General features: G+C 40.0%; 1 protein-coding gene across 5 annotated transcripts in view; it reads left to right on the forward strand.

Annotated features, from left to right (window-relative positions):
* LOC117954580 (sickle tail protein homolog) overlaps positions 1–22206 on the forward strand; it is a 77080-nt gene that overhangs the window by 5591 nt on the left and 49283 nt on the right. For 4 of the 5 annotated variants that reach the window (XM_034888487.1, XM_034888485.1, XM_034888486.1 and 1 more), the window contains exon 2: positions 14816–15135. In XM_034888487.1, coding sequence (XP_034744378.1) covers positions 14816–15135 — 320 coding nt within the window. Of the gene's footprint in view, positions 1–14815; positions 15136–16271; positions 16550–22206 lie in introns of those variants that run through there. The other variant, XM_034888488.1, reaches the window with a different exon arrangement.

Below are 22206 nucleotides of genomic sequence, written 5' to 3' on the forward strand. Positions count from 1 at the left end.
CATGTGATTGGCCGCTTAGAAATTAAGTGTTAACGAGCAGTTGGACAGGTGTACCTAATAAAGTGGCCGGTGAGTGTAAATGATCAGCAGGGGGGAGTAACCAACAAACCCATCACAATAGCACAATCTCTCCTGTACGCCATGCTTGATTCACCAAACATTTTCAATTATCTGAGGTCTAGTTTTTAGCGTGGTTCCTATATTCAACACATTAATCCGTCATGTAATCGACATATCACCATAGATACCAAGTATACAAAATTAAATCACTTAACATTTATTGTCATGGTTTGTTATTGTGTTATGTATTTTGTCCTTGCGATCGTGTTATATTTTGGTCTTGTGTGTGTTTTAGTTCTTTGTTGCTCCCTTGTCTTGTCTGGTTGTGGTTTCTGTCTTGTAGTCTCTTGTGCGTGTCTGTATGTTCTGTTTCCTGTTTTATTTTGATAGTCTGGTTTTCTGTGCTGTCTTGACTTTAGTTGTACTTCCTGCTTTTTCCCGCTCTTGTGATTACCTGATGTCTTCCACCTGTTTCCGAGCCTGCCTCTCGTTACGTCGTTACCCTCTAGATTTAGTCTTTGTGTTCCCCTTGTCTGTTGTCAGATCATTGTTGTACTGTTTCTTCTTTCTATACTGTTTCTGTTACTTTTCACTTGTGTTTCTTTGCTGCCGTTTTCCCTGTGTCTTTGGATTGCCTTGTTTATCGTGTCTCTAGGTTTACTTACCTGCTGCTTACCTTTTGGTACGACTCTTTTTGTTCGGATTAAATGTGTTTTATTTTAAACTGCTGCATTCTTCTCGCCTCTCGGCATTTGGGTCTAGTCTCCATGGTTGTACCGTAGCACTTATGAAAAACCCTAACTCAAGTCCAAGTCCATCTACTTTTGAACTTAACATATCCATCCAAGAACTAAACTTCCAATTGTTCTCCAACAAATCCTGTTAGGGGCTGTAATTAACAGTCTGAACATTATTAGAGCCAATAGTTGCCCTTGGTATATATATGAACCAATCATTTGTTCCTCAGGTGCTAACCGGAAGCACACATTGTTTTTCACCACACACACACACACACACAAGCCGTAATTTGTCTGGAAAACCAAAGACGTTTTGATGGAAATAAATGGAACCAATGGTTTTAACTGCAAACATGACTTGGACTTTCATTGAACGCTTGATCAAAAAAGTGCGTCAAATACTCTACCCATGGAAAAGCACCGCAGAGGCTTAAGCCTTGGGCTTAGCTGCTGCCTCCACACTTGTACTTTCCGTGTAAAGATATGGTGGAGTATTACTGTCCTGAGCAGAGGATGAAGTCACACTCCCTCTGTGTGTCCTAATCATAGCTTCTGTGTTCTTCGTAGGTGTTTCACATATTGGGGTTCGGTCCGTGACAGCCGTGTGGAGGCAATCCCGGTCCGCTGTTTTATTTCAGTTTCAGTATTATGAGTACAGCCCATTTCAATGAAGTCCAAATACATTCCAGTAGACTCAGAAATGGTCTAATTCCTCATTTTTACCCTCTTGGGTTTGAAGTGCCCAGTTTAGAAATCCAGAATTCCTCCCTCTTCAGAAGAAGCTTCTCCAAATCTCCTCCTCTCTTTGACAAACACAGCTTCTCCATGCCCATATATTTCAGGGAAGAGACTGGATGATATAACTCCAAAACAAATGAGTTGCAAAACAAGAGAGTTTACATTTCAGTTCAATTTAATGTTACTTAACCTTTTATGGAGTCCCAATGTTGTGACAGTGTTTTTGTGTTAAGAGATGAGTAATACAAGTGTACACGCAGAGTTGTGTGCATACAGTATTCAGTTAGATTTCAACGGGTTTGTGGTTTTTCTGTCCAGTCATACATTCCTCTGCTGGGAGCTGGAGTCCAGCAGTATTGTCCTGTTTTGTCCCAGTGGATTACAGCCCGCTGCTGATTAGTTACATTCCCTCTCCTATCATCACATTCCACCCTTTGACTATAAATGAAGCTAATCTCTTCGAGCTCGGCACTTCTAAATCTGCAGGGAGGAGGAAGGGAGAGTCAGAGAGGGAGGGAGCGAGAGGCAAAACGGTGGGATGGCAAAAATATTGGAACATGTGCTTTAACAAACTTGTCATGCAGAAACCAAATGGGCTTAGTAGAAAGAAAGAAAAAAACACTGACTTGCTTACACTGGGTCCAACTTGGCCTCGACTGTAATGGCATCGCGAAAAGGCAACATTCAGTGAAAACTGACAGAAAATGGAAAAATCAAACTAATTTCAACAATCAACCATGTTCTCGATTTAGGAGCTCAGACAAATATGTGAAACAATTCTTAATTTGTCTAATTACATGATGAAGTCATGTTGAACTCTGACCCCTTGCTGTCAAAAAGTTGTGAGAAGCTTCATCAAAGAAAAATTTCCCCTATTTTCCTCAGATTGTCTCATATGACTAATCAGTAGAGTTCTGAAATAGAAATTATATCCAGTATTATGCAAGAAAAAAGAGAAACTAGTGGAGAAAGTCTATAGAAATTAAAATAATTTTTCACAAAGATAATTTTCTGTTTGCCCTTTTATTCATATCTCATCAATCCTCTTGCAATCACTCACATTTCAGTGTAAACTAATTTTGAGAGCACTCAAAAGAGCAGAATATAGAGGTCGAGTACACCACAGGGACGGTGTTGGGATTTTCGCTGCTAACAGGACATTTTTTCAATGACTGAAACTATCTCTAAATACTATTTGTTTTAATCCTACTGCACCACTTCACAAAAACAGATGGCCATTCATTTACCAATGTTTTTTTGCTTATTAATTAGATTTCCCATAGTGATAAAGTAATTTTTTTTAACATGATAAAATGTAGGCTACTGCTGGTTTGGGTGGCCTCAGAGAGACATTGAGGACTGAGAACTCTCCCCGGAGGTTTGATCTACACTCAGTGATTCTTGGAAGAACTGCAGGCTTCACTGACATGTGTGTACGTGTGTGATGTTTAACAAGCAGAAATGATATTTCCCATGGCTGTCTTGTGTCTGTCCAGTTGTCGCTGCAAGGCTGTGTGTTCTTAGCAAGACACACACACAAACACACACACACACACACACACACACACACACACACACACACACGCGCGTGCTGAGCAGCAAAGTCACAGTCACCGGGCAATAACAGGCTGTAACAGCCTTTTCACAATAAACACCAGCAGTAGCACACAGACCTCTTTCCTCTTCCTTTCTTCTCTTCTTCTTTTAATGTTTTTATTCCAATGTCTTTTTCCATCACATCAATGCAAATATGTTTTTTATAAAGGGAAACGTCAGTATTTTGCAGTGATTGACGGGAACAACAATTTTTAAAATCAGTCCAGTATTAAGCAAGATGTGAAAGAAGTTGCAATGTAAGTTCCTGGGCAGTTGTGCATCTTCAATGTTCATCCAACAATATTGCAGGAAGTTTTACATCCAATCACAGTAATGAGGTCAACACATGAAGATGGTGAAATTTAGTGATATACCTGATGATGTGGTATTGACCGGTCTTGATATATAACATCCAGAGTCTTCTTCATCCCAGACCGAGACAAGACAGAGTAAAAACTCAAAAAGTGCTCCTGCAACTAACCGGTCTTGAGTACTACACCACTGACCTGAAGTATTGTAAAAACCTTTGATGGTTTTCTTTAATGTGGCTTATTGGTTACCTATATTTATCCTTTGCTTGATTTGACTTGCTGAGAGCAGTGCTCCTCTTACCAGTCCCACTCTTCCGGCCATTACATTTTCTCTCCACAAAACCGACAACAGAGAACTTAACTGAGAACTTCCAAGTTTCTAATCTCTCTGTTTCTATCTTTTGTGCCATGCCACAGAAGGACCTACTTTTTGATTCTCCTTCTCTAAGTTGATGATTTGTTCTGACGGCAGCAGTATGATTTAATCTCTAAAGTATTTCTATCCTTCTTCACATTCTTTTGCAAAAATCTTGTGCGGTGCGCCTCACTGAGCACTGAGAGCCCTGGGAAACGGCTGGTCCGCAAACATCTCCGGAGTATATTTCTTATCTTTCAGGCTACACGTGGAGCTACATGTCTCTGCAAATAAGACTCATGGTAGTCTCTCCGGTGATTATTTTTGATCATGCCCACAGTGTGACTATTTCTGTTTTATGTTTTTTTTACCTAAGTACAAATTATGTATGTGACTATGTTAGCAAATAAGGAGAAAGGTGATATAAGCGGGTTTGGGGGTCATGTAAGGTTGCAGATTTAAAGCTCAGGTGAGAAAATGCGGTTGGCACATTCTGGTTCCTTTAAAAAAAAGCTACTATTAGATTAAGCTGGGGGCATTACATGTTGAGTTGCTGCAAAGGAGCACTGTTGATGTCAGGAAACAGTATTGTTAGCAGAAGAGAGACTCTCCAGGTGCCCCTGTGTGTACTGGAGTACTCGAGACTAGCACCGTCTGTTGGCCTGGGGAGTGTGGACAGCCACCAGCTTTTCATCAGACAGTGAAGAGGTTCAGACGTTAAAGTGCTCATATTATGCTCATTTCCAAGTTTGTATTTGTATTTAGAGGTTGCTCCAGAATAGGTTTTATGTGCTTTAATTTTCAAAAAACACCACATTTTTGTTGTTCTGTACATTGCTGTAGCTCCTCTGTTCAAACTGTGTGTTGAGCTCTCCGTTTTAGCTACAGAGTGAGGCATCTAACTGCTCTACCATCTTTGTTGGGACTTGCACACGCGCAGTAGCTAGGTAAGGACTACTAGCCAGTCAGAAGAAGAGTATGAGGGCTTGGGACGCTAGCTAGGCGAGCATTATAGCAGGTGTTACAAAGCAACGCATGTTTGTCATGGAAGTAAAGGTTTTCTCTGGAAGATGGTTAGTCCATTTGAGGTGGACTTGGGGCTTTTTCACTGTTTAGTAGCTTGGTTCACTCCACTTCCAAAGTAGAGGATGGATATTTTTAATCAATTTGTACTGAACTTTGAGCTTGGTCAAACTTGCACATCACTGGTCCTGTTGTCCCAAATACTCACTAGAGCACCAAATGTGGATTTATCCGCCACTCAATCTCCAACAAATGCACTAGTTCTTCTTCTATGAGTAACCTTTACTGGGTCTTTAGTTCATAATGAAAATGAATGTACTTGTCAGGTGTAAAACATTTTGAACTGGATTTATTGGCTGTAGGAAAAATGTAGAATACAACCTAGCGCATCCTTTTTACAAAGTCTTATCTGAGAGAGCATTAGGTTATGACTGTTAACCTTAGATGTTGCCTTGCTAACTAATTAATGTCTGACTGATGGCTGGCTGGCTTACTGACTGTCCAAGTTGCAAACCAAATATCATCACAGGCCTATAAAGCACAGTAAAGAGCTGAAAGAGAGAGAGAGTTACCTCCAGGCCTCCACTGAACTAGATCAATCAGATCTGCTTTGTCAACGAGAGAGAGAGAGAGAGAGAGAGAGAGAGAGAGAGAGAGAGGTGGTACAGCATAATGATTGTAAAGAAATAGAAACTTATCCTTTGTCCCCTCTGCTTCATTTCTATATTTCTTTTATTCCCTACAGTCATTGGCCAGAGTGTCTTACATCCTAATTATGGACATTTGTGTTTTGAAATGCACCAATAATAGCCACTGTGCTAGTTGTGTTTCTTCTCGCTGACGTGTCTAGCACTATATAGGACATTGGGTCATTGGGATCAGGATTGGATGTATGTATGTATACTGTATGTGTACCTACTGGATATCTACTCAAATTAAGGTTCTGTTGTGAATATTTATTTTGGACTGATGGAAGATATGTTGTGAAAATTATAGGATACACACCGAATTTGTGTGTTGATTTGAATTTACCATTACAAGGTAGATTTATCTGTCTGTCTGTCTATTACATGTGGATTAAATCAATTTCCATGTCTTAAATGCCAATAAACCAGAGCTAGTTTTTCTCCCATCCCATGTGGAGTAGCTAGACCCTCCTCTGCTCTGCAGCGTGTGGAGGCCTGCCTCCATCTTTTTCTATAAACCTTCATATTGACTGTGCCTGAGCATGGTGCCAAACAAACCTCACACCAAGCTGTTTTAGGAATCTGCCTTCCTTCTGTTTGTGTGTTATTAGTCCCAGCCGTTATTTACAGTTGCCAGCAGGGGTTGTTGGGAGATTATGGGACGTGGTTGTAAAGCTTCAGTTTAATCCACTCCACTTCAGTGATAAAATAGATGCTCATGTTGGGTTGAAGGCATGTTGAGGAGGGATTACATGCCTTCAGACATGACAAGTGGACGAGGGCTGATATTTTCAGGATTATCAGGGAGGACTCGTTTTATTCCCTGGATTATAATTAATGGAAAGAACTGAAAACAAATGTAAACAGCTCTGCTTCATATCTGATGATTCTGATTCATTCATCAAGTTCAGTTTTAAATAAAGTATCAACAAAAACAAGTGTCTTCATCTAATTTGTCTGGAAGGTGTCCTTCTTGCTTGCAATGTTGAGGTCTTTGAGACCTCCAATTTTTACACACAGGGGGTCATGTAGGACCTAGATAATAAATAAAAAGACGTGTGCCCAAATGTGTAATGTTGTAATTTTTTTGTCTTTGTTTTTATAAAATTGGTATCATTTAGGAACTGATATCAAAGTTACGGTACTGAACATTTCTGAATGATACCCAGCCCTAATCTCAGTAGGGATGGGAAGCTACTTGTGTAAAAATGTAGTCAGATAAAAGTTAAAAATAGGTCAGGTAAAACTATTTTTTCCAATGTGTTTGTTTGTGTATGATGAGCATAATAATGTTATATGATAGAACTATTAAGTTAAGAAACCCCTTGAAGCTGCAGAATGAAGTGCATTCACATGTCAAAGGAAACAGTAGTGGATCAGCACCACATCGATCCTTGTTTTTGAACAAGTTTTTTAGCATTTTACAGTGGTTCAATTCAAGTCTCTCTAAAATGCTGTTGTTAAAGAGTTTAACGTATGCCTTCGATGCATACAATGTTTTTTTATTATTTTTTTTATGGAACTCTCAACTGTCACACCGTCTCCCTAAACACCCCGTCCATCTCACCTCGGGGGTTCCACCACTTTAATCCATTGTCCGCCTGTGGGAATTGCTGCATCCTGCCAGTGTTATGATGTACTATAACCTCCTTCCAACTTAGAGGGGAAACAAGAGGTCTGGAAAAAGTGAGACCGACCCATGCTTCCTCAGGAACACACACGCACACACACACACACACACACACACACACACACACACACACCCTATTTGAACTTTCCAAGTGACGTTCCCGGAGCAGTGTGAGCTCTATCACTGCAGCATGTGTTGCACTGAGACATCGATGTAAACAGACAGAACAGGATGAGCAGAACGTGCCGGAGCTGGAACTAATACTGTAGGTGAATTAAATGTTTACCCGCCGCGAGAGCAATTCTGGTTTTGTTTTCCCTTTTTGTCCATGCGCGTGTGTGTGTCATCATGGCAAAATGTTGTCCTGGAGACACCTAGGTTTACTATAACAGGAACTACGAGAGAGGCGGTTTTGAGTAATTGGCCACTGTGTTAATGACTGTCAGTCTGTTATGTCAGTATTTATCAACTGTGAAAGATGCAGTCATACAACCTTGTGGTGTGTTTTTCTTTTTTAGATAAAAATGAAGTCCGACTTTAAAGATTGTTGTGATCCAAGCAATGACGATAAAAGTGTGTGTGTGTGTGGGGGAGGGGGTTTGAATATCACAGTTATGTGATGTCACAAGCTTAAAATTAAGGGAACAATAATATTGGTCAGACAAATTAACCTGTTGAATAGTGTAGAACGTCTAGGGGATGATGAGCTTTTTTTATAAAGATTAGTTCAGATTCATCATTACTCATGTAATAATATAGGATGAAAAATAACCATGCCCCCTGCATGTTGTGTATTTTTTGTCCTATATTTGTATACATCTACACAAATGTAGATGTATACATCTATATTTGTAAAGCCTACTACTGTGAAATCCATTGTATCATGATAACTAGTTGGCCCTATTTTAAATGTAAAAACAATAAAGACAATTTTTGTGGCATCTGGACATTTCTGAAATTTACATTTTATTTAGCTGATGCTTTTATCCAAAGCAACTGACAAATACAATGCTTTGTTCCTTTACAATGTTTACTTGTTAAGATGTTGGCTGGCAGTAGGCTTAAAGAAGTGAAGAAGCTGTGTACTTTAAAAACAAGTATATTTCTTAGGAGCCTCATCCCAATTAAGCAGACGTTTTAAAGGAAAAACTAGGGAGTGCTGCACTGGGTCAAGAAACTTGGTGTTAGTAAAAGTAAACTATCTCTTCGTCTCCTCGGTGTCTGTCTGCTGTGTTCAGCGTTTTCACTGAAAACAGCTGCTGCTGCTGCTGAAAACACAATGTTGATGAACTAATTTGTTTTAACCCTTGTGTTGTCGTCCCGTCACAATCAACATTTTTGTTGATGCTTTTCATCAAGGTTTTTAACTTTTTATTACTATTTTTAACACTTTTAATGCTTTTTTCCAAATGTTTGGCACGTTATTTGATGTTTTCAACACTACGTAACTCTAACTTATTAACTTTAGTTTTACAGTTATTTTTGGAATTTATGGTCAATAAACCTCATGAATAGGACATTATACCTAATGTTTGTGTTGGAAAAGCAGAAATTAGGGAATTATTTAGACTAAAATAAAAAGAATGGATGTTGATGGATAATCACAGACTGGAATATGTCAACTTTTACTCAATACTATTTAAAAAACACTTCAATAGTTTTTTTTCCAAATGCTATAAAATTGAATAAGACGCCCCAAAATTATTAAAAGTAGAGATTTGTACTTACCGAAGAGCGTTGTGTGGAATCAATCATGTTATTTTGGGGAATTTAAAAGAACATTGATATAGGACAACTGGTCAATTTGACACAAAGACAACATGGTTAATCAATACTAATAACATATCATGTGCTTCATGTCCGAACACAAGATGTGAGTCATGTCTGCACGAAGAGAAATACTACTACACGATTCCTTAAATGTTTGTGAATAATAGAGCACTAAATTCAGCACAGCTTAAGCCTCGTTGAGGACAGAATCTGGTGATAGCCAGAGTCCAGCAGTCATGCTGGAGGAAATGTTCTCAGCCTCAGTTACTGTGCCAGTATGGACTGAATGGATTACGTTTATCGATGATAAGAGGAGGCAGTGGGAAGGTTTAACACAGAAGACAGCTGTGTTAGAAATTAAAATGAAAAGCATCAATCAAAATGAAGCAACGCATCAGTAAACTCAAGAAGGAAATATGTTTACCGGATGATGCTTTGCTTACCAAGTATTGATGCAGGACCCAAAAATGAGGTGATTCATAAGATGAGGAACGTCAGAGGCCCTTTCATAAAGGCCAGTCCACGGTGGCTGCATCCCGGTGTCCGTGTGAATGTACTTGACTAAGATTTGTCATCTGCCCAAGCATTAAAACCCATGACAGAGAAAGACACACACACACACACACACACACACACACACACACACACACACACACACACACACACACGAGGCGCTCAAACCAAACTCCTTCCTTTTCCTATGCTTTGTTTGCATCATGTAAAACTGCAGTAATCCAGGGGTATTTCCCTACCTAGTCATCCCGGTACCTGCAGAGACTTTTTTGTATTTTTAGCTACATGTTCATCGGGTCCCGGGACACCAGCCCGAGTTTCCATTTCAACGATGAATGAACAAAAAAATATCACTGTGTCTTATCAAAATTCATGCCTAGGCGCCTACATAGGGCCTGCTCACTGTTGCGGGCAATAAGCAGCCCACGGGAGCTGGCTGCAGGAGGACTCAATCCCCATTAACAGTTTTTAATGTTCTGTCAGACTATACCTACTGGAGCATGCTCTTGAGACTTTGCTCAAATAACTTGGACAATTAGGGCAAGATTCGGGATTTGGGACCACTGCTTGGATCTCGGGGCTGTGCCTAATTTTTTGGGACGTCTGGTCATCTAGTTCTAGTCACATTTTAGGGATGACCAGACGTCCATGACCATGACTGCAGAAACACTGCAGTCATTCAGCCAATGTTCTCCTTAATGGACATCTGTATTTTATATTGATTCACAGTCATCAAATAGTGAATAAAGTTTTGATCAACTCATGCCATGTCACATTTTCAAAAGCTAGATGGGGGAGGGAGATTAAAATCTGTCCACACATTTTGTGTGTTTTGTTGGGTTTTTAGTGGAATAACTATTTTTTTTCTTATTTAAAATACAAATAAATTTCAATACGAGTATATACAGTATATTCAGAAGATAAGAATATATATAGATTGACCGCTATAAGGTTGTGTTGGTGTACTGTAACTACCACACGCAATGAAATAAAACCTTCCAGCGATATGCTAAAAAGGCGTTTTTCATCCAACCAGTGAGTGACAGTGTCCTTATTCGACAGCAAAGCTCCAGAACATCTCCAAATGTCAACCTGCTGAAACTGTATATGTGTGCATGTGAGAGGGGAGCCCGTGTTTATCTGTACTCTACAAGAAATCAGTTAAAAAAAACTAACAAAAAACAAGATACTCCTAAAGTACTAGTTTTTCTAATTCTAACTAAATTCTCGAGCTCCTCCTCCAGACTGTAACGTTATGGTTTTTATGGAGACTTGGCTTGACCCTTCAATCCCGGATTGGTCCATTGTTCCAGAGGGGCTCTCCACTAGGGATGGAAATCCCCATAGACATTATAAGATATCCTTCCTCCTCATCTACTGAGGAAATTGTGAACTTTAACTGCCATTAATTACTATCTTCATTCTCATCATTAACTCAAAAGCTTAACTAGCACAGGAATGTTAACCCGTAGAGACAGAGGGCGTATACTCTGAGAACTACGGCCACCAGAGGGAAAAACAATCAGCTGATATAGATCATAGATATAGTACAATATACAAGATATTTTTCTACAATATGCAACTCAGGGCTGAAACGCTAAAAAAATGCCTGCAGCTAGCAAAAAAACATCATATTTAAGCATGTCAACTGATTATTTTAGCAACCTACCCGAGAGAGGACAAGTTAGCTGTTAGTGAGCTAATGTTAGCTGCGTGTGAGAGAGCTAAGGCTCTTGCAAACATAACACTGCATAGCCTTCTGATTTTTAACCAATTTCCACTATAAAACAAGTTGCATACTGTCAAAATCAACTTGAATATAATGAAATACAGTTAGCCTAAAACCGACATTTGGATATTTGTCTTGGTAACAAAACGCTTGTGTCACGTGCCTTGTTGTGCTTTGTGATTCTCTGTAGGTGTGTGTGTGTAATTCTCTGCAGGTGTGTGTGTGATTCTCTACAGGTGTGTGTGTGTGATTCTCTGCAGGTGTGTGTGTGATTCTCTGCAGGTGTGTGTGTGATTCTCTGGAGGTGTGTGTGTGCAGGAGAGAGAGGCTTCAGTGGAAGCCACCATAGAGGGAACTGTTGTGTGACCTCCTCTGATCCAATCCTTACAATGCCTGTGCCTGTTGCCGTCTTTCCTTAGAAGATAGTTTTTAGTTGCCCTTTGTTGTGGGACACAATAAATTTGCCTTATTTAAACGTTTGCTTTCTGTCCCGGGTTTATTATTTGCGTCCTCCACCCTGGACTACTTTGGGTCGTAACAGCTTGCTTCACACTTGTACGTGGACATAACGTTAGCTTGGTGTTAGGATCCCACAGTCTTCACATTCTTTTTGATGATTCCTCACGTTTGTATTCCCTTTACAAAGAAAGCTTTCTTCATAAAAGCTCAGTTTTTCGATTTGGCGGCTCATTAAAATGAAGCTGTGGGTGTTTTACGTTGTTGGTAGTAGATCCCACCACAAAGTAGGTCTTTGAGGCATTTTTCTGTTGTTTGCTTGCTAGCAGACGGTGTCAATGCCCAATGTGAGGCGAGTGCAACTTTGAGTCAAGCATGCATCACTTTGCAACAAGTAGCATTTAAGATGCTAACGAGAGACTTCTGTATTGTCATTACAGTAAAAATGGACCTACTTAACCAAGTTGGTTCACTGCTGGCTACAAGCTAGCATCGAACACAACAAAGGCTGTCAGTTGAATGGTGTTTTGAGCTAACGTTAGCAATCAATCAATCATAAATAGCTAAAATGTTTTTGAAATTATTTCTAATGATTTGTAATGATAAAAGTTTATTTCATAGATTTTCGCAAATTTTATTATTATCTCGTAAAACATTTAAATCTGAGCATGCGCGACTCAAATCTGCACTCTCGACCAGAGCCGGTGTGACTCGACTCTCATTGGGTATGACCCGTTATGCCATAAACCGTTTAAATCTGATCACGTGTGACTAAAATCTGTACTCGCTTCACATTTGGCAGTGACAGACAGAATCGGGGACTTAACTGCGCTCTATCTCTATGTTTTCTCTGGTATAGTTCTTGCACGGGTGATATTGTGTAAGCCGTTGAAAATGTTTGTCCATTGAACAGACGTCCACAGCTCCATTCCGCTGCTGCTGTAAGGAGATTAGGGAAAGTAACAAACTAATTCAATCTGACAATATACAGACTGTACACCAAAACAAAACAGTCATGGACAATTGTTCTACACTGCTTACTACTGAATAACAGCAGTTGGCAGTTGGTTTGATTTCATGAAGTCAGAGTGTGGCTTGGACGGACGGCCACTTGTGCAGAGTTTCGGCCCCACCGATGTGTCACCTCTGCTGCGAAGTCATTTTTTACTGTGTGTGTGTGTGTGTGTGTGTGTGTGTGTGTTGGAGCCTGCAGGTCTGACATTGTAAAATGCCAGCTCTGTAGACGGCATCAGTCACAGAAGCCAGAGCAGTAAACTGTAGTTAGGGCTGGATGGGTGGCATTTAGACTGAACTAATTATTTTGTCCAATCACACATTTGGGCTGTACAATGCCATCAGCCAGTTCTGGTGGTTTGGGAGAGAGAGGTATTAAGATTCTCTCTCTCTCTCTCTCTCTCTCTCTCTCTCTCTCTCTCTCTGTGTGTGTGTATTAAATGCCTTATTCTCAAGCATTTGCGCTTTTTGGAAGTTGTTTACATTAGGCCAGTTAATGCATGTGCTGACAAATTGTATTGAGAGGCGAGGTCCCTACCCATTCCAGTGGACCTCATGGGACTTTTATATTGGAAAAAATACTGTACGTATGGTGTAAACAATTGATTTTATGATCCTGTTTGAATTAAGCCAGGAATTACACATATGATGTTTGACAATTTAAAAAATAATTGAGCCAAAGAAGATAAGTTAAGGTCTTCAGCGAGACATCACCCACGCAAGTTTGAAGTGTGTACTCTTTCTAATGATGTATTTTCACAGTCATATAAATACTTCAACAAACTTTATGACAAACTGAGCAGTTCCTGGAATTATCTTTTAAATTGACGAGCACCATTTGTGTATTCCATGGCTCAATTCAAACAGGATCAAAAATGTATTTGTACCACCGTGCATATCTTTTCCAAAATAAGGTCCCATGGGGGTCCACTGAAAGGGGAAGGGACTTTGCCTCTCTATTAGGAACTACCTAGATCATTTAATTAATCTACTTCCTGTCCTTTTTCTCACCTTGAACAGTATTATTCAGGCTTCAGATACTTAGCCTACATAAACTCTTGTAATTTCCTGCATAACACCACGTTTCAGTGCCAATCCCTCTCCAGCTGTATGAAGACAAGTATCTGAAATTGAATGAATGCTGAGCTGGATCTTATTTATTTAGCTTTCCTGAATCTGTTGTTCTCATCTGCAGAGCTGCATATTGTTCCGTGATTATCACAGCACTTACCCACACAATGATGCACATTTCTGTAGCTCAGTCAGTAGGGAGTTGGGTTGGGAAACGGAGGGTTACTGGTTCAGGTCCCCATGGTGGACTGGTAGCTGGAGAGGTGCCAGTTCACCTACTGGGTGGGTACGGACAAGTGGCTCTTGAGCAAGGCATTGAACCCCCAACCGCTTGGGTTGCCTTTCCATCTGTGACATCTCTCCATTAGTGCACATAATGTATGTGTGTATGTGTGTGTAACTCAGGCCTGTGTCTAATAACACTGTTGGTAAGAGAGTGAAAACCTTGTAATTTCCCTTGGGATTTATAAAGTATACATTAATATTATTATTATTAACAGCACACAATAACTGATCCATACACAAAACTAGGCTAAAACAGAGTTTGGAGTAAAAAAAATGATTTTTTTACTTTTTAAAATGAAGTCCCTTGTTGTACATGTAGCAGTTTGCTGGCCAGGACTTTTTATCAAATGATTTGAATGTAAGCTCAGAGGACATTAAATTTGAATGAAAATGTGTTCCTTTTTTTGTATTCGTCAAATAACCTTTTCCAAATTTATAATAATTTTGAATAGTTTAATTGTAGATAGTTTATTTTCAGTTTACTAAAAACATTTGTGATTGCTTTTTTATTTTAGTTTACTATAACCCTGATTCAGACGTGGGTTTACTTCACATAATTAAATCCCTCCAGAGTGTGTATGCAGTTTGAATTAAAATGAAACTGGATGAGGTTCAGAGACATGGCAGATTGTATAAATATATATTCAGTATTTCAGCATATTAAGTTTTGGCATGTCAAAGTGAAAGTGGATGACACACTGTGACGGTTCCAACCTCCACGCATTTGATTCTGCCATGTTATCTTGTCTTATCTTGTCCTGTCTTACACTTTCTTTTCTTTTTTTCTATGTGCTCTCATCTTGTTTCCTTACTCCTTTCCTCTCTCATCCACCCAACTCAGATCCTGGAGGCTCCCAATCCAGGGTATCCTCTTGTTTTCCTGCTTCTGTGGACAGCGGAACTGAGCGCCTGCTGAACAAGAAACCGCTCTGTAACCAGGACTTCTCGTCCTGTGGTTCGGCTCCACGCTCTCCCAGCACCTTGCCTCGGAGCTACTTCACCGCTGCTCACGCCAGCTGCAGGGACAAACAGCTGGATAGCCTCATCATGCAGCAGTCGGACGTGGAGAGGAAGAAGGAGGTGTTCCTGGACCACCTGAGGCAGAAGTATCCTCACCATGCTGCCATTATCATGGGACACCAGGACCGCACAAGGGAACAGGTGAGATTTAAAGGTGGAGTAGGAGATGCAGATTGAACTCAACTGCCAAACATCTTTAAGATTCACCCCCAAATTCAGAGACGGATGCTGACCGGTCGGAATTATTCCCATACTGGCTCCCCCCCTACCTCGTATTAACACCAGATTTTTTTTTTTCATTGACACACAAAATAGAGAGGTGGGTGACCTTGTAAGTCGCTCCAGAAAAACGTGATTATGTGATCGCAAAATTCAATGCATAATCAGACAAAGTCTGCATATTTAAGAGAGGACCGCCAAACTTTCGCCGCATAAATAGATTTCCGGCCAAAATGTTGGGCTTGCATGATTTCATAATCCCCGCAAAAAAAGTCACACATATTTTAGCAGAAAGTTGAAAAATGTTGCGTTTACTTCACACAAGAGCAGCCATTTTTCCCTGTTGTTATTGGAACGTTATGCATAACCATCCTGCATGGGGCATTGCATTTTTTGTGAAAATTTGCCAACAATCATAAAAAAACTCTTTTGCTGGAAGGACATGCCTTAAGAATAAGTTTGCTTAATTCGTATTGGATTAACATCACTTACTGTACTTGGCAACTGAGTCGTCAGATTTCCGTTGGGCCTTCTTAAGCACCCCCGGCCTCAGACAGTGTAGTCAGGTTGTTCAGTGTTTATGGATACTAGTGTCAAACAAAAAGAAGGTGTTGCTGCCCTCTTTTAACTTTATCTGGATGATAAGTCAGCCAAAAGTCTCTGCAGAGATGTTAGATTAGTTGCTTTAATAAAGCAGTGCAATTCATAGGCTAGTATTCTGTTGTATTGCTTGAATTATAAGTCTGTGTGTGTTGCTTTAATATAAAGAAGCCACAGTAAAGTTCATAATCATCAGTTTTTTTTTTCTTCTAATAATTTTGTATCAGAAAGGTCTTTTGATACTTAAGTACGGTAAGCCTAAATATCAGCTACTTTAAGACTTTTACTCAACAACAAAAAAAACTTCTACCAAAGTCATTTTTAAGATACTTTCACTCAAGTATTGCTTTCAAGTAGTCTACTTTATACAAGACTGACTTGGCGTGTAAGTGTTTGTGTCATGCCATAACGTTGAGAAGTTGGACTGCTCTGCTAGTCAGACTGGTAGAGCCAGCATTATCCACTGAGGTGGAGTTTTGTTGTAACAGTGCACCAGCAGCAGGTAGAGAGAGAGAGAGAGGCAGTGACAGAGAGGTGGTGTTTTTCCAATGCACCTGACTCTGACACTTGGAAATATCCTGCCAAAATAGAACCAAAAAAAAGGGCGAAGAGGGGCGAAGAAAACAACGTGAAGAGCATGGACTTGACTTTACCCCTGAGTTAGCCAGCGTTAGCTAACGTTAAAGTTAGCACTTTGAAGCGACAACCTACAGTACCTACAGTGCTCTGCTTCCAGGTAAGCTATTTAAATATAACTTTTAACCAATTTGCAACATGTCCACTGACCGAAATTCGTAGCTGTTTGAAAGAAGTGAAGAAAGTATCCCCACTAGCCTATGCGTTTAAACTTGTAGCTAGACAGTAACGCCTCTGTCTAGCTACAGCAGACTCGATGCCAACGCTAAGCCGGACCAACGAGCTGCTGCTGCTGCTGCTCTACTCTATCAACACATCATGCGGTTGTTTGTTGGCTGGCTGCTCTACGGAGAGGCGTGGAGCACCAAACTCCATTTAACATCTGTCAATTTTCTGTTGCGTCGATTAGAGACAATTATTCCATCCAAAAATAAAACAAGGAACAATAAACTAAGCGCTACTGTTTGCTCCTCCGTTCGGCGTCAGTCTGACACACCAAACATGGTTATTTTAATGAAACGCCATATAATACTTTTGCTTTACGATTCCCTCTACCCTTTCCAGGAGTTAGCTCCGGTGTATAGAGTGGAGGCGAATTAAAGCATAAGTACTAGTCCTAGTAGACCTATTAGTATTAGTATACAGGATGACGTTGAACTAGAATAGCATAACTTAACACTTAATTGTGTGACGGAATGAAAAGTGTTTCTTTAGGACGCCATTCATCACACCTGGAGCGGGTTTGTGCAGATCACCTGCAGGCACATGTGCATAGGCATGGCAAGGATGTGCCATTAGCCAAACATCTGAAACTTGGATCAACAATTACATTTGAGATAACTCAAAATGCATTCAAATGAGTCATAATAATTAGTGTGGCTAAGCAATTAAAAACCTCTAAGCAATCCGACCAGAAAGGACAATAATAGTTCTCCAGATATAGATTAGATTTTTTTTAATTCTTAAAGGAGATATTTTGATTCTTAGTTACAATAGGTGTGGGTGAATACTCGCTAATAAATGAAATTTAGTGTAGAAAAATAATATTGAGCCTATGTTTGAATATTTATTGAAATATTCTCCACAGTGCTGTGGAGTAAATTCCGGCTACACCACAAATATAACCATCATTAGACATAAAGACGTAAATTAGATAGCAAAATCTTGATTTACTCCGGATCAGGACCAATCTGATCAAAGAATAAATGAACTGGATATATGAATCTGACCAGGCATTTGATTTAGAAATCTTTTACTACTTGACAGTTCTTTTAACATAGTGAACACATCTCAGTGTGTAAAATGTGTGTGATCCCAACACATTGTGACAGCCCCTCTGTTTTGTGTACAGCATACAGTGGTTGTTTACTTTGACTCTTGTTCTCTTCGGGCTCTTGTACTGGGCTCGGTGTGCACATGGCACTCCCCAAAAAGCCCTCAGATCAGCTGTAGATACTGCTCTTGTCTGTCTTAGCTTCCGTTCAGAGATCAGTTAAGCTACTACATCCTGGTACCTGGAAAAGGCCCTGGCATGTGGCATGCTGACTCACTGAAATTGCTTACTGGGACACCCGATGGAGTCCAGCCCTCATTAAAGGTCCCATGACATGTTGCTCTTTGGATGCTTTCATATAGACCTTAGTGGTCCCCTGATGCTATATCTGAAGTCTCTTTCCAAAAGTCAGCCTTGGTGCAGAATAACAGCCACTAGAGCCAGTCCCAGAATGAGCTTTCCTTAGGATGTGCCATTTTTGAGTCTTTAGCTTTCTTTAGAGGGTGGGGGGGCAAGGTGGGAGGCTGGGGGTGTGTCATGCAATGGGACCTTTAAGGTTATCAATGTCAGCTGTGCTATTCCTACTATGACAAGTCAAAATGTCTGCTGTGGAAAAAAGTCCATTCTGTACCCTCGATGTTTTGGTGAGGCAGATTGTTTAAGCTTTGATGAAAATACAGGTATATCCTGCATAGAGGATTTTTCTATTAAATACTGTCGTGGGTGAGAATTAGGTCATCATCCAATCACCAAAGATCCCACATACGTTACACATAAGATTGCTAAATCAACAGATCATAGTACTTCATTAAATCGGACTAGAAAAGATGTACCCTAGTCAAATGCTTCAATAATAATTACTAGTAGCTTATTCAACAAGATCTTTGCTTTTACATTTTAAAAATAAAATGTCGAGGTGTGTTGGAATCGAAAATGAGTAGTCATCCAGGGTGTCATACTGGACATATACTTAAACTGCTGAACTGCACTGACAAGACAAATTCCACTGGTCTGTGACTTATGTTTAGTGGCACGTGACAGCTCTAAAACCCATCATCAATCCCTATTTTAAGTTGCAGCATGGGGGCGAAATAATCTGGCTTGTCAACTTCCCTCATGTCTGTAATTAGCAGTCCTCAAAACTTAAAGTGTCTCTAAGGTGGCAACAAACTGTATATGTGTCAGGAACACTTAGCATGGTTTTATAGGCTTGTACAACTATAACTGTGTGTGTGTGTGTGTGTGTGTGTGTGTGTGTGTGTGTGTTTTACGTCTTTGGATTTGAGTGCTTCAGGCAGTCCGCAGTTGTTTTCCTTGTTGCTTGTAATGTGACAGAGCCAGACCGATTCCTTTTAAACACAGAGTGGTGGTTTGAGTGATGACCTGTCTGCCCTCAACCTTTCATTACATCCACCTCCACTCTGATGGAAGCTCCTTCCTCACCACAGGTACATCTTTGTGCTTAACGTCAGCATTAATCGTGTGCAATCATTTAAAGGATGTGTGTGTTTGTGTATGGCTGGGTGCTGCAGGCACATATTTGCACACTGTGAACATTTTTGAGTAACACTGAATGAGCTTCCAACCTAGGGCTGTCAGTGAATGTGCTAAATGTAGTTATATATTCAAATTGTAACTGAATTGTTAATAAAAAAAACAGACGTTCAAATATAAAAATGTGTGTTGAAATATTGTGAGGGGGGAAAAAGAAGCCCTAATGTGGCTTTTTGCCCCGCGCGTTCTCGCGTCCCTGTCGGATTGAGCCCAGCTGGTTGTCTGCAGAAGTCACAGCACGCGAGTGGCATGTTGGTGATTTTGTCATGCGGCTAAGCTGCCGGAAGTGAAAACAAATAACTTTAGGGTGAAGAAGTGGCCCCGAAGATGGCAACAAAAATGGCCGACAACTTCGGTCAACAGCAAGAGACTTGATTGTTTATATATTATTAGTGCTGGGCGGTATGATCAACCCTTTATATCATTATTTTGTAAGATTCTTGCAGTTTCACGGTATATCATGACTGGGCCTTTATATAGGTTTGTAATGGCATTTACTACTGTCAGGAGTACACAGACTATTAGTGATGGGAATCTCTTTTCCACTTGTTGATGCAACAGTTTTTTTATTTACATTTCCATGCGTTATTTTTAAAAATGTATATATAAATCTGAGTTTGTGAGATTTTGACATATATGCATTATTTGTCACACGCAAGTTCTAATGAAATGTTTTGTCTACAGTGGTTTTAATATTGTAGTCGTTCCAGGCTGAAGCCTTAAACATGCTTGTGAACGTCCCCTTCTCTCACAGTGATCTTCCATGTCAGAGGCTCAGTCGTGTTTAAAGGTGGAGAATCAGCTTCTTAGATCATGAAACATGAGGTGGTCAGATGTAATGGGATGAAGATGATCAACAGCCTTTATGTGTTTGTCCTAATTATTTTATAGATGTCTTATTAGATCATTTGTATAGATACAAATATATAAATATTTAATCCTTTAGGCCATTTGTGTGTTTTTTCTGCACTCTTGCGTTACCTCTAAGTTGTTGTCCATTATCCCGTCCTCTTTCAGTCACTCTGTTTTCTTATTTGTCCATGTCTGGAGACGTGAGTTAATCGATTATAAACTCACCAGAATCCAGCATTGAATCTTGTATGAAGAAGAATGCATCAGAACAGAACAGTTTTATTGTGCAAACTGGGAATTAGTAAATGAAATGAATACACATTCCAACAGCGGTATGATGTAAACAGAACATATTTAGGGGAATCATTTGTGGAAAAAAATCTAAAATATTAATTCAAGGACAAAACTTAACAAAACAATCACGATGCATAGATTTTTTATTTTTTTGCCACCATGTAGGCCATTACTTTATTTGTTTATTTCGTTTGTAGATATGTCATTTTTATAAATTATGTTTATGTTAAAATAAGTATACTTATACACGTAGTTATGTCTCCAATGGCTTTTGTGGACATTTTATGGCTCAAGCGCAAAAATAGATATTTGAACCTGTGTTTTTTTTTGTTTTTTTTTCAGAAAAAATATTCAAAGGTGACTTTAAGACCATTTTTAAACCTCTTATGTAAACTCCATGCCCTCCCCAAGAGAAGTTAGGGTTAGTTTGTTATATATTTTTAACTAATGGCCCTACGAGCTGACCCTCATAATATTGACGTTTGTTCATAGCAAGCTTCTCATGGAATTAGAGGAAGACTTATTTTAGTTTGAATTGATTAGAATCTGTTGGCTGATACTGTTGTGGAGCCCTGGTTGTACTTGTAGCTTTGTTTCCTGGCAGAAAGCTGAACATGTTCTGACACGTCTAAGTGTTGACAAAAGTTTGACTGGCCCTCATGTACACTGCATGAAATGTGATCTGATTCCTCTAAATCCTTATCTTCTGTGAGGTTTCCCATCGAGAAGTTGGAACTGTACATTGACAATGTGACAGTGAAGATGCCAAAAAAACTTGAGAAGAAACTTGAGAGCAATTTTAATTCCTAAGAATGGATTTTAAGTGCAAAATGTTTAAATGCATATATATATTAATGCAACATGCATGTCTCTTAACAAACTGGGCCAGCCAATCCCCCTTTTGCATTGCATTGCACTTTAGTTAAATGGCTCTGGGCTAAGCCCCGAACCTCCTCAAGTCCTAGAAACACCCCTGCAATACTCCCTTTACTTTGCTGTCTGCATCTCGTTGTATATTAAAAACCAATAGGGCCCGATTGAAAAGGGTTGCTATCTGTATAGGTAGATGTGAACAGCTAAAGACGTTCACTTTAATCTCTGAATTCGTAAGCATTCCACTTTTTTCCTGCTGTAAGCACCAGAGTGACGGCTGCTGTTTAAGAACGCTCCTGGCCACGTAGGGAGGTGGCCGGGGAAGATGGGCATTAACACACAGGACTTTCATCTGCTGTTCGCCGTCATGGAGCAGCCTCCTAATTTCTTAGGATGTCATACGTTTTGGTGTGCATCCATTTTTGTGCGATATCATACATGAGAATGTGTTGCACTGTCATGTGACCCAGATAATATAAAATACACAAATACGCGGCCTATGAAGTAAACCACGCCTCTTTATTATCCTGAAACTGTATTCTCCCTCTTCATTGTTATTATGAACGTGCAGTCAAGTGCCACCAACTAGCATAGCTTTAGCTAATCATTCCGACCAATTATCTCTCATATAATTAAATTTTGGCATATCAAAACAAAATTAACTATTGCTGGGGCAGCAGCATCGGAGCCAGCGATACAAGCAGACTGAACAAAGTGATCAGGAAGGCTGGCTCCGTGATCGGCTGCAAACAGGACACGTTTGAAGCTGTGGTGGAGCGGAGGTCACTGAACAGACTGTTATCTATCATGGATAACCCCGACCACCCTCTCCACCCCCCACTGGTCCAACAGAGGACCACCTCCACCCTCTCCACCCCACACTGGTCCAACAGAGGAGCACCTCCACCCTC

This window comes from Etheostoma cragini, chromosome 12, assembly GCF_013103735.1.
Source record: "Etheostoma cragini isolate CJK2018 chromosome 12, CSU_Ecrag_1.0, whole genome shotgun sequence".
NCBI classification, from domain to species: domain Eukaryota; kingdom Metazoa; phylum Chordata; class Actinopteri; order Perciformes; family Percidae; genus Etheostoma; species Etheostoma cragini.